Genomic DNA, 14,051 nt, shown 5'->3' on the forward strand with positions numbered 1-14,051 from the left:
AAGTATGTCGCAGGGGAAGACCCAGACGCGTTCCTTACGAACTTCGAGAGGGTGGCCTTAGCATGCGGATGGCCCCTGGAGAAATGGCCATTCTTTCTGGCCCCCCTATTGACCGGCGAGGCACAGGCGGCCTATCAAGTCGCCAACGGTGACGGACAGACCCCATATGGACAGATCAAGGTGATCATTCTGGATCATTTGGGTTTAGACGCGGAGGCGTATAGGGTGCGCTTCCGCAAGGAAAGGGGACAACCTGGCGATAACCCGAAAACATTGTTCTTTCGTCTCAAGACTGCAGCAGACAAGTGGCTTGTCCCCGCTACAAGTACTAACGAAGAAATAATGGACAAAATTTACTTGGAGCAATTCCTCGAAGCCCTACCCTTCGGGACACAGAGGTGGCTCCGACAACACTCCAGGTTATCTACCGCCCAGGCAATGGAAATGGCGGCCACCTATGTACGCGCTCAACCCCGCCTGCACATGTCGGAACCTGAGAAAGCGACCCGGCCACTTCCCAGGCCAGAACGTAGAGTGCGGGCTCCTCCTGGGTTACCACCGCCCAGACCAATACCAACGGAGACCCCCTTTCGGGGCCCGCAGTGTTTCGACTGTGGGATGTGGGGACACATCGCCCGCCTTTGCCCACAGAAACGATCCCAGGACGAACCCATGGACGTCAGCTTCTTACCTAAGGCAGTCATGTATTCAGCGGAGTTGGGTGGAGCATATCACGTGAGTGTTACAGTCAATGGTACGATAGTCAAGGCTCTCCTAGACTCGGGATGTAAGCAGTCAGTGATACAGGGTTGTTTCGTGAGGCCCCACCAGGTAATGTCGGATGTCTTAGTGTATATCAAATGTGTACATGGGGACGTTAAGGGGTATCCAGTAGCTTACGTCCCCATTGAGGTAGAGGGAAAGGACACGTTGATAGTGAAGGTCGGTGTAATGGATGCCCTTCCCGAGAATCTCATATTCGGGACCGACAATCCCCACTTCCTTGAACTCTTTAAGGACCGCCTATAACAGAAGAGGGAGACCGACAATCCCCACTTCCTTGAACTCTTTAAGGACCGCCTACAACAGAAGAGGGAGACCGGGGCCATGGCCATCCCGGCCCTGACCTCTACGGAACCGTGGGAGGGCGATAGGAGCTTTCGTTTTGCTCAAGCCAACGATGCCAGCTTACTCAACGCCTGGGAACAAGCCCACCAAGACCTGAACAACCCGCAACCACGCTATCCCCGCTTCCTGATTAAGGAAGATCTCCTGTATAGACAAGCCAAACAGGAAGACCCCATGCACCTGATCGTACCTACTTGCTTTAGAGAACAAATAATGTTCTACGCCCACACGCACTTGCTTGCGGGACACATCGGGAGCGAAAAAACCGCCCAAAACGTACTAAGTTTCTATTGGCCTGGTATCTACCATGACATCAAAGCACACTGTCAGACATGCGACCTGTGTCAAAGGAAGAACACCCAGAGGCCCGCAGCTGTGCCACTCCAACCCCTTCCCATAATCGGAACCCCGTTCGAGAGGGTTGGCATGGACCTCATAGGCCCACTACCACAGACACGCAAAGGATACAAATACGCCCTCGTAATCGTGGATTACGCCACACGTTTCCCTGAGGCGTTCCCTCTAAAAAGCCCCACATCCAGGAACATCGCGGATAAATTAATGGAACTGTTTTCACGGGTTGGATTCCCTAAGGAAATCCTGACGGATCAGGGGACTCCATTCATGTCCAGGGTTATGAAAGAAGTATGCCTCCTCCTGGGGCTACACCAGATAAAAACGTTGGTGTATCATCCCCAGACGGATGGCCTGGTGGAGCGATCTAAAGGTACCCTAAAGTCAGTACTCAAGAAAATGCTAACAGTGAACGAAAGCGATTGGGACCTGCTTCTTCCGTTGGCCCTATACGTCATCCGTGGCCAGAAGCAGAGCAGTTTAGGCTGCTCGTCATTCGAGATGCTGTACGGACGCCAACCCCGGAGCCTCCTGGACATGACCCGGGAAGTGTGGGAAGCCGAGCCAACGGGGGAGACCAGAACGCTGTTAGAGTACAGCCAGAATTTAAAGACTAAACTTGGGAAGATACGGGAATTGGCATTCGCCCACCTGGAAGGCAGTCAAAGAAAGCAGCAAGTACACTACGACAGAGGGAAGAAGTGGAGACAACTACTGATTGGCGATTGGGCCCTTGTACTGCTACCATCCACCTCCAAGAAATTCCAGAACGAGTGGCAAGGACCATACGAAGTCGTCGAGACCATAGGGAAAACCACCTATCGTCTACGCCTGCGTGGGAAGAAGACTCAGATATTTCATATTAATCTGTTAAAAAAATGGCTGGGTACAGCCCCGGTGTCCTCCAATCTGGCAGACACTATTCGTAGCAACCCTGAAACCACGCTGGGAGAACTGGTGGTCAATGAGGAATTATACAGGAATGAACAAGAGGGACTACAAGCGGTCCTGTACCCTTTCGAACCGATGTTCTCTGACCTACCGGGCCTAACTCGACTGGCTGAACACAGGATAGAGACCCCTGCAGGAGTCACTGTCAAGCAACGCCCGTATCGGATCCCCGCAGCGAAAAGAGAAGCCATAAGGAGAGAAGTCGATGAAATGATCCGTTTGGGAGTGGTTCGGCCATCCCGAAGCGAGTGGTCCTCGCCCATCGTGATGGTGCCAAAACCCGACGGCAGTAGCCGTTTTTGTATGGACTTCCGAGCACTAAACGCGGTGTCCTCCTTTGACGCCTACCCCATCCCCAGGATAGACGAGCTCATTGAGAAACTGGGTGATTCCAGGTATATCAGTACCCTAGACCTGACCAAGGGGTACTGGCAGGGTCCCCTTCGGGAAGAGGACTGAAAGAAAACAGCTTTTTCAACACCAGACGGGTTATACGAATTCAACGTCCTTCCTTTCGGTCTACATGGCGCCCCGGCCACGTTCCAAAGACTAATGAACGAGGTGTTGTGGGGGCACCAGAAATACAGCTCGGCGTATCTCGACGACATCATTATCTTTAGCCCATCCTGGGAGGACCACCTGCAACACCTCCGGATCGTCCTCCGACAGTTGAAAGACGCAGGACTCCACATCAACTCCAAGAAATCCAGGGTGGGATTTCAGAAGGTTAAGTACCTCGGATATCTGTTGGGACATGGAGCAATAGAACCCCAGATTGAAAAAGTAAGAGCAATCGCCGAAACTCCATTCCCCAAGAACACTAAAGACATGAGAGCCTTCTTGGGCTTGGTGGGCTACTACCGAAGATTCATTCCCTCTTTTTCGAACATCGCTGCCCCATTGACAGATACCTTGCAGAAACACCAGAAGGGGTACGACTTCCATAATCCGACACCTGCTATGTGGAAAGCTTTCCAGACACTGAAACGTGCCATCACGACGAGCCCTGTGTTAACCTCACCGGATTTCACTAAACCGTTCATCCTGCAAACGGATGCCTCCGATTTTGGTATCGGGGCCGTATTGTCCCAGGACTCGGGGGAGGGGGTTGAGAAGCCCATACTGTATATCAGCCGGAAACTGTTCCCTAGAGAGGTGAAATACCCCACCATTGAGAAGGAGTGTCTCGCCATTCGATGGGCGATTGACAAACTGCGTTATTACCTGGAGGGGCATCCGTTCGTATTGTACACTGACCATGCGCCCCTGTTATGGATGAGTAGAAACGTCTCCAACAACCCGAGGGTTATGAGGTGGTTCCTTGCACTACATCCCTTCAGGTTCCAGGTCCGCCACAGAAAGGGATGTGACAATGCCAACGCGGATTTCCTGTCCAGGTTTCCTCTCCCCGATCGGGAGAATCCTAGGGGGGGAGGTGTGTGACGCGGGGGACCCGGACACGGGCCCCCCTGGCCTGCCTATTCATGTGTTGCCTCTATTCTTTCAGCACACAGACTCATGGAAAACCATGGACGTGGTCAGCTGCCTTCCGGTGTTGGACAGTGAGGGGCCCTGTTCCTTTAAGTGGGCGGCAACGGAGCGTGTACCTACCCACGTCAGCTCGATAAAACCCTGCCCTGACCCTGGACAGGTGTGTGTTACACCTGGAGGCGGAGAGTGGAGACTGGAGTGCGAGGACGGAGGGGAGCGGCGAAGGAGTGAAGACGGAGAGGAGCGGAGACGGATCGAGGACGAAGAGGAGTGGTGGAGGATCAAGGACGGAGAGGAGCGGAGGAAGAGTCAGGACGGAGAGGAGGGGTGGAAGACCGAGGACGGAGGGGAGGAAGGAGAAAACTACGACCCAAGCGGGACCAGGCGAGACCAGGACGGACCGGGAGTGGAGAGGAGAGGAGGCAGCCCTACGGAGAAACGAGACTGCAGCGACACGCCAGGAGGCCACCGAGAAGGCGCATCGCCCAGCCACGCTTCCCGGGAAGTGTGGCTAGGACAGGTACGGTCTCGTTTCCTGGGCTGGGCGGGACGTAATCTGGGCAAACCCCCTTGACCCATACGGGACACCGCTATCAAAACCCCCCCTTTTGTTTTCCTGCACAAACCCTCACGTATAGCGGGGTAGATAGCTTGCACGCGTGTCTCCTCAGGACAGCCGAGTAATACTGGTTTCCTTTGTTTTCTTCACTTTGGCAACCCCCCCTGGACCTCTCACGACCACGGCGGAAGCACGGACTACGGCTCCCAGCAGACACCGGGAGACGAGGCGGCGGAGCGGAGTACGAGAGGCTGCTGAAGAAGCTGCAAACCCTCTTCCATTCTACAGGATTCCAGTGATAAAACGGAGACTGTATAAAATAATAAAACCCGCCCTACCTAAAACCCCTTTGTCCGTGGATTTGTTCGACAACCCAGCTGAAACCCCACACACAGTAAATGACAAACCGCTTGAATTTTGCTGCATAGCAAGCTCTGGAAGTGGGCTTCCTTGCCTCCCGTATGATATCCAAACTCTAAGGCTTCAGGAGCCAGATCGCCAGGTTGAGCTGTTGCGGATCTGGATGCTGAATGTCGCCATGGCTCTGCGTCAAAAGCCTGGGCGTGAGGTGTAGCCTTTGATGCGGTACCACGGAGAGTTCTAGAAACGTGGTGTACCATGGCTGGCGTGCCCACGTTGGAGCAACCAGGAGGAGTGTCATCGAGTGATACATTAGCTTTCTTGCCACCAGCGGTATGAGAGGTGCTGGGGGAAAAGCGTACGCAAATCTGCCTGACCAGTTATTTGATATTTGAAGGGGTATTTCTAAAGCACAACGTTCGCTCCGGAGGGAGCATCATGGCGCTGAGATTCCTAAGGCCCAGTGTAAGAGGTTGTCGGAGGCTAGATGGCAGCTTTAGCCCAGTCATCGGGTAGGGAAAAGATCCATGTTTTTAGGAGATGTCTGAAGGGTTTTTCCAGGGTTTGATGTCTCAGATGATTGGGCAGGTTATTCCAGGCTTTGATGGCCAGGGAGCTTAACGTCTTTCCATATCGCATTGCCTTGCGACTGTGGGTGAGGGAACCTGGCGGCAAAGCTTTGGCATTTTGCGTTTTCCCTTGTGGCGAACAGGTCTATCTGTGGATGACCCCACTGCTGGAAGTACGGGCGGAGGGCCTCTGCCCTTGGCGTTGTTGCCTCGATAACCTCCTCTATTTTGTTTGGGGTAAGAGGATTGCGCCCCACCTTTATTGAATTGTGTTTGCTGGGACATTTGGCCTCTGGAAACACCCCTATTGCCTGAGCGACGAAAAGTGCTCCCCCGAAACTGTTGGGATTGGAGAGCCCCCATGGACTTCGAGTCTTGGTATCCTTTTTTATTTTTTCCAAGGTGGTATCCACCTCAGGACCAAATAATCTGTCAGGGTTAACTGGCTGGTTGAGGATGGTAGTTTGGATCTCAGGCTTAAATCCGGAGATTCTGAGCCATGCCTGACGTCTTAACATCACACTGGTGTTAATCGCCCTGGCTGCAGTGTCCGCAACGTCTAGTGCACACTTAATTGAAGCGTTGGAGATGAGCTTCCCTTCCTGGATAAGCATCTCCGCAGCCTCCTTATATTGGTCTGGGAGATGTTGCAACAGGGTCTCCAGTGTGTCGTAGTGTGCCCTGTTGTACCGAGCCAAGAGTGCCTGCGTGTTAGAGATACGCCAGATATTGGTCGCCTGAGCTGCTACTCTCTTTCCCGATGCTTCTAGCACTTTGGACTCTTTGTCCGGGGGAGGAGCTTCACCAGTGGTCTGCGAATTCGCCCTTTTGCGGGCATTAGAAACGACCAGGGAGTCCAATGGCAACTGGCCCTTGATGTAGGTGGGATAGCCAGGTGCCGGTCGGTATTTTTTCTCAATTCTAGGGTTGACCACCCTTGCCCGTGTGGGCTCTTTGAAGATGTCCGCAGCACGTTTGAGGACCCCTTTTAGCATTGGGAGGGTTTTCACAGTCTTTTCAGCTGTTGAAAAAGTGTCAAAGAGGAAGTCCACCTCCACAGGGTCTGCATGCAATTCAACGTCTTGTTTCTTTGCCGCCCTCTCAATCAAGGCATTGAATGCCGCAGAATCCTCAGTGGGAGACGTCTTGACATTGTATATCTGAGGATCAAGGGCGGGTTGCTGATCCCCCTGGTCTCCTGTGTCCACCCATGCGTCCTGTTGTTCATCAGGATCTGTGTGGGCCGGGAAGCTGTATTCCTCGTCCTGATCCCCAGCATCCTCGGCATCTGAATAAGTTGGCGAGGGCGTGGCAACTCTCCGAGTCCGAGGAGCCAGTGGTTCGACCAAGACCGGTGAATCCGAAGCAGGCTTTTTGCGCTTTAGAGGAATGGTGTATGACTCCAAAGGCGTCGTCGCAGTAATTTTCCGTTTGTAAAGCGTAAGCTTCCCTGTGTCGGCATCGATGAAACGTTCCGACTGTTCCTCCATTAATGGTGGTCGATGCTTCAAGCCCCCAGCCGGGAGAGTAGGCTTCGACCCCGCAGCGTCGATGACTTGGAGGTGGGTACCGACTGCTTCGGTGCGGAAGGTGTTTTGGGGTCTTCCGCTGAAGCCTTGTTCCTGATACGCTTCAGGGAGTCCGAGACCTGCTTCGTGGAGGAAGCGGACGGCTTCGTCGACACGACAGACGATCTTGGTCCACCAACGTGTGAAGACTCGAGCGTCGATGACTTGGGCTGTTCGGTCCGAGGCTTGATCGTGTCGGCGTCCTGGGCAACCGCTTTTGGGGCACCAGTCTTTGGCTCGATGCCCTTGCTGGTCTTCGGCTCGACGCCTTTTGTGGTCTTCGGCTCTACGCCTTTGCCTGGCTCCGGCTTGACGCCCGTTCTGGACTTCGGCTCGACGCCCTTGCTCGACTGTGGCTCGACGCCCTTCTTGGACTTCTGCTCGACGCCCTTGGTCTGCTTTGGCTGGACGGATGTCACCGACTTCGCCGGGTCGACAGGCTTCTTCGGCCTGGGTTGTTCCGACACCTCGGAAGACGAGGGTGTCGACGGTGGAGCAGAAGGTTTCGGTTTCGAAGGCGTTTGAACCACTTTTGGTAGTGTGGACACCGAAGGTTTCACTTTCGGTTTCGTTTTTGGTAATGGCGGCTCCGTCGAAGTGTCCGTAGCCGGGCCGGGAGGCGGCGCCGTGGATTTTGGTAGAAGGTCTTGGGTAAGGCCGATAGGCGATCCCTCGACCTGAGCCTTCATGGCCCCATAGGCCTCATCGTCGTCTCCTACCTCGTCGATGACTTCTTGTACGGGTAGGCCTTCGACATCCACTTGATAGTCGTAGTCGATTTCTTCCGCTGGAGGTGAAATCTGCAGCTGAACATCGTGTTCGTCTGCTTCTCCGCTGTCGAAGATGTCCACCGGTGCCGGGGCCGACTGCCGGGCCTCCATGCACGCCACGCGCCGAAGCCGAATCGTCTTCTTCGAACGAAACCGTGAACAAGCCATACAGTTGGCTTCATCGTGGTCCGGCGACAGGCACTTGTTGCACACCGGGTGGACGTCGATGTGTGGGTACTCCGATCCGCACACGGGACACTTCTTGAACGGGCTCCGTTCCATGTCGCGTCGTCGAGGGTCTTGCTGCGCCGACTGGGCCTCGAGCACCAAAGAGCCACGCGACTCCCTGGATGTCAAACTCGGGAGGCGAGTCTGAACAGAACCGGGCACCGAACGCAAACAATACCGACGATACGAGAAAAAGGCCTTTTGGCCTCGAGAAAGTGTATATCGATTCCGAACTGGAGAGAACGAAAGTACATCCGAACCCAATGGCGGAAAAAAACAATCTGGGGATGGAGTCGATGCCCATGCGCACTGTAGTCCAGGAGAGGAGCCACCTATCTCGTGATACTTCGAAGACTCTTCCAGGACAACAATGTGCAATCATCCGGACCCAACACTAGGCGGCGATCTATGCTATAGATATGAATTCAGCAGCCCACATGCCTCAAACACTCAGAACAGGAATTATATTGCTCTTAGAAAGCCTACGTTTTAAAAGGAAACTAGTGACTCCATAACAAGAAGAACAGTGGGCGACTACAATGGCACACACTTACAAGGTCTCAAGCAATGCTAGATTTAAGCTCATGAACTTTTACTTTCTCCACAGAGCATATCTCACTTCCTGGTAAAATTATGAGGTGTGATGCCCCAGATGTCAGTTAGAGAGGGGGCGCGGGGCTGAGATGCTACACATAGTTTGGAGTTGCCCTGGGTTTAGAGATTTTCAGGAGGTCATGGATTGCATTACGTAAGTCACAGCGATGCAGATTCCCTCTTCCCCTATCGCATGCTTGTTGGGAGGCTTTCCCCGTCCCAATAAACTTAAAATGACAAAATTAATTGATTTAGCCTGGTACTCACCAAGAGGGAAATTACCCTGTAATGGAAAGCAACTAAAAGTCCTCGGATCAATAGGTGGAGGGAAGTTTTGATTCAATGGGTATCATACGAAGGCGCTGTATTATTCCAGGAGGCCCGGAAAGGACATAATGTCATTGACAACGCTCGGCTTGGGATGTGTTGGCTAAATTCCTGAAAAAGTCGGACACTGAGTCTCCTGCAAGCTCTATACTTTCAGAGCAAGGGCAAGAAAAGGACCAGCATTAAAAAAAAAAAAAAACCCAACATCAGCGCGGAACAACTTGAGAACCTGCGACCCATTTCTCTCCTCCCATACTTCGTAAAGATCGCGGAAAAAGCCGTTAATAAACAGCTGTCGGCATATATTGAGGCCAATGGCCTATTCCATACCTCCCAATCGGGGTTTCGGGCTTTCCATTCCACCGAATCAGCCCTTCTTCTATCTACTGAAACCCTGAGGAAATATGTGGATGAGGGCCAAACAGCGGCACTGATTATGCTCGATCTGAGTGCTGCCTTCGACACCGTAGCTCATCACACCCTGCTACGGTGTCTGAAGATGGGAGGAGTGGTGGACAAAGAGTGGAAATGGCTGGAATCATTTCTATCGGACCGCAGCTTCCAAGTAGCACAGGGACCCCTTCGACCCAAAGAAGTCGGACTTAAGCAGGGTGTACCACAGGGATCCAGCCTTAGTCCCACCCTTTTTAATCTGTATGTGGCACCTGCTGCAGACATCACTGACAGGTTCGGGGTAGAAGTGGTGTCATACGCAGATGACACGCAACTGATGGTGACCTTGACACAGCCCAAAGAGTTATGCGCCACCAATTTCAACGCGTGTATGCAGGAACTTGCAGCTTGGATGGCCGATAACTGCCTTAAGCTAAATGGGAACAAAACGGAGGTCCTGATTGTGGGTAGGGCTCCCTCTGTGTGGACTTCGGCATAGTGGCCCACCGCACTGGGTGAGCTGCCCACTCCCAGCAACTCAGTGAAAAACCTAGGGATCTGGCTGGATAACACTCTCATTAGAGGAAGAGGTGTGGCGCTGCGGCCAGGGCGACTGACTCCGGAATCTGGGAATCACGGTTCGATCCCCAGCACCGGCGGCAGATTAGCCCAGCACCATGTGACTCTGGGCAATAGCTTGCTTAATCTTCCTGACGGCCCCCAGCGCCTAGAGACCCTAACGGGTGATTGTGCGCTTTACAAATGTGGATTTACTTAAAGAGTCCTTCTGGTGTAATTTACTTACTTGAGAACCAGACCAAACAAGTGGCAGGCACTTGTTTTGGGATGCTGAAGGTCCTTAGGAAAACCTTGGACGTTTTGCCACAACAGGCTAGACAGACCTTGATCCACGCCCTAGTTACATCCAGACTAGATTATGGAAATGTTTTGTATTTAGGAGCCAATGCTAAATGCCCACAGAGGCTGCAACGCATACAAAATGCGGCAGCACGCTTAATTCTGATGCTCCCAAGAAGGGCGTCAGCTAGGAAAGCACTCAAAACTCTGCATTGGCTGCCTGTCAAAGAACGCGTGGTCTTTAAAGCACTCTGTATAGGCCACAGGATCCTTCAGAAGAAGGGCCCCACGTACTTGCATAATCTTCTGGACCCCTACCATCCTACCAGATCGCTGAGATCAAGTGGAACCGGGCTAGTCCAGGTACCCAGATTCCACAGAGCTAGAATGGGAGGGCGATCTCCCTCCCATTCAGAGTATTGACCTCTACCCACTGGAACAGACTACCTCAGTGGCTCCGACTTGAACCATCGGAAACGGTTTTCCGCAAAAAGTTAAAAACCTTCCTGTTTCCGAGAGACTAATGAAGGTAGCATAGCCTGCCCAGCACTCTTGCTTCTAGACCGGTCAGTCAGCAATACTCAGCACGGGGACACACTAGCTAGTGTAACCAGGCGCTTTACAAACTATATAAATAAATAATATGACCATGTTCTTTACTGATGATTGGGCAATACTGTTTCCTACTGTTGTGGTGAATACCGTTTACTGACATATTGAAAAACACTTGGAGTTATGTTGTTTTGCTGTCGTTTGAGGTTGGAGGAGGTGAAGAAATTGAGAGGGTGGTGGGGGGAATAGATTGTTTGTTTTCTCAGTTTGCAGGAAGCTCCTGCAGGCAGAGTGCTGCTAGTACTGAAGACTGTTGTACACATTTGCTCTTGGACTTTGGGCTGAACGTTCAAGTATATCATTGTAGAGGTATCAGTTTAATGATGTGTGTACGATGTAAACAATATGAGAATTAATATGTAACCGCTCTTGACTGCAAAGACATAATTTTATTTTTAAAAAAAAGTTTGTTATACAGTTTAAATACGGTCATTACAAGCAATGGAGGTCTCCGTGAAAATGTAATCTCTGATGAGGGACATTTCATGGAGCCTATTGTCTTGATCTTAGGCTCATTTTGCTGATGGTGGTGAGCCCTAGCCACCTGGAGCAGTTTCTGTATGCCTTCTGGCCTAAAAAAGGATGCACTCTGCAGAGAGCAGGTTGCACTGGCTCCCTGCACTACTTTTTCAACTTTGTCAGACTTCTGGTACTCCTCTTCATCTGGTGGGTCACAGAGGTCCAGATCTAACCCAAACTGGTCAACAAAGGGTGTGAGGGGCCAGTGTCACTGGCCCTGGAGAGACCCATATAGCCTTGGAGGGGGTCAGACGTAAACAACGTTCTTAGTTCACAGAGGGCTTTGCATCCAACGGTCCACGGTGTTGCGCCTTGGCCGTCCAGGACTAGGGTCTTTCTCTACTTCTTGGTCAGGGGATGACACTTTTATGACTATGGCTAAAACTTGTTCTGGTCAGTTCCTCCCTTTCCTCTGGGTTTGGCTGCAGCCTTCTATTAAAACAAAGGCAACTGCGGGCCAGGTGTCAGATTTCTTCATGTGTGCTGGAGGCAGGTTCCTTTGAAATATAATCAGTGCAAGGCAAGGCTCCTTTCCAGATATTCTGCCAGAAAGACCCATTTCTCTCTACACCCAGGTCCCTTTTGTTCACTGTCTGCCTCTAATACACATTCCAGTGTGACAACCATCACAGAAAGGTAGCAAAATACTAACTTTATAAAAGTGTAATTTCCAAAATAATTTAAAATCCAACTTTACGACTAAAGAGGTTAACAAATTACATTTTAAATGAGTGGGAGTTGTATTTCTCTAGCTGCTACCAACTCAAATTAAACACTTAATTAATGTAATAAGGTAGCCCAATGATTCCCTATGGCAGCAGTCAGCCTGGTGACATGCTCAATTTATTGGCAAGAAGGCCTACACATGGGTGACTTATTAATATTTGAAAGGAAGGTTTAGGTCTGTAGAAGGGTCAATTTGGCAGGTCGAACTTGCAGTTTAAAAGTGCCACAGGCAGGTTACCTGTGTGCAGCTACCAGGCTGCACAAGACTGTAGTCTCAGATTCGCAGATCGCACACATGTGCACATGTTCACATGTAACCAGCTATGTGCCTCCTTACTCTATCTGTGTTGCTGCTGCCATATCTTAAAATGCAGACAACTGGCAGCAAGCATGAGCAGTCCAATTTACAATGAAATTACTAAGTGAACTCGTGTAGTGAAACTCACAGTAAAAATTAGAAAACTGGGTGATCAAAAAGCAAAAATTTTTGACGTAGTAAATATGCGGAACCCACTTGCAATGACTGCCGTAAATTGTATCGTGCAATCTCTATACCGAACTACGTTATAATGGTAGGAGCTCAGCCAGACATATCAAATCACCACTAGCTGCTCAAAGAATATGAGCCCCTTAAGCAAACTGCAAGTGTCATGCAGAGAAGTTGTAATGCATGCAGTCACTCAAACCAGAGGCTGAGGCGGCAGAGTGAGTCCATGAAATACATTACATAAGAAAGACCACCCTACTAAAACAGCTCAACTTATTGAAGACCCCGAACAAATTAGACAGAAGAAGCAAATATTAAATTGCAGCACAGCAAAACATATAGGAAAGAAATAAACAGCATGTCTTAATGCTGGACCCTGGAAACAATAAAAAAAAGTCCTGGGATGGAGAGAGTGTGTTAGAAAGGGGGCTATGGGGAGATTTTGTAAAGGTTTTGAAATACATCTGTGACCAGATTTAGGAATGATTTCTTTGGGTTTGCTACTGGATGGAGTAAAGAAACTGTAATTATATGACAGAGAATTATAAGAAAAGACAATATCAGATGTATCGTGACACTTGTTAAAAAGAAGTATACAAATGAAGTACTTAACCAATTGTTGTAAACATATTCATCTGTGGGTTCCTAGGAACTGGACGAATTCTAGAGGGGTAACTCAGTTTTACTGAATACTGACGAAGCAGAATTACAGTACCAACTTTTAGACTCTGAAACCAATCAAAACACACGGAGTTCCACAAAATCAGTGACATCATGCCTGATTGGTCAGCCACTTCAAAATATGCCTAGAAAAAATAACAGGAACGATAATCAAGGACATTGCTAACGCCAATATTCAACACTTCAGCTGGACAACTAGATTACAGATAACATTAATTTATTAGGCATACACATCAAAGATAATATTTTAAATAAATACAATCAATACCGTGTACATATGGATCATTTTTTAACTCAAGAAACGTGCTAATTTGTCAGAAAGCCCATGAACAAGCATATTTTGTACAAGTAGTGTATACCAACCCTTTATTTCTCAAATTGAATACACCTCTTTACTGGGAGATCTGTAGAAGATGAAGTCTTGCCTTTACAAAACTTTAGACTAAATGTGGCAAAAAGAATGCAATTTACAGACTAACGCCCTGATTTAGGGTCTAATGGAGGAGGTACTCAGTCACAAATGCAACAGATATCCAGGCTCCCTTGTTACAAGTGCACTAGGACTTACCATCCACTCAACTCTAAACCGGGCACTAATTTGAGATAAATGTTACTTGTGCTAGAATGATCTGGGCTTTGTTTGGAGGGCTCACATAAGGCAGCAAAAGGGAATCCCCTAGGAGTAGTCAGTAGGTCCGGAGGCACGTCAACCAGTACGTGTACCCCCTACCCAACCAAAAAGAAGTGACACAGGTGCATGATCGGACATCTAGCTACTCAAGTGTTCAACTCTCTGCAATATCCCTGTGTCCAGTCCCGCAACCAGGATCTGATCCAGGTGGCTCTATGTACAATGTGTTACTGAATGGCAGGTAT

At 50.2% G+C, this 14,051-nt stretch overlaps 1 protein-coding gene across 1 annotated transcript in view; it reads right to left on the bottom strand.

Moving 5' to 3' along the window:
- The window catches only part of RADX (RPA1 related single stranded DNA binding protein, X-linked), a 395,634-nt gene that overhangs the window by 263,477 nt on the left and 118,106 nt on the right, over nucleotides 1–14,051 (bottom strand). Inside the window, exon 3 of the mRNA XM_078688667.1 lies at nucleotides 13,108–13,300. Within this exon, the coding sequence (XP_078544793.1) occupies nucleotides 13,108–13,300 (193 nt within the window). The remainder of the gene's footprint in view (nucleotides 1–13,107; nucleotides 13,301–14,051) is intronic.

Source organism: Lissotriton helveticus, chromosome 4_1 (genome assembly GCF_964261635.1).
Source record: "Lissotriton helveticus chromosome 4_1, aLisHel1.1, whole genome shotgun sequence".
Lineage (NCBI taxonomy): Eukaryota > Metazoa > Chordata > Amphibia > Caudata > Salamandridae > Lissotriton > Lissotriton helveticus.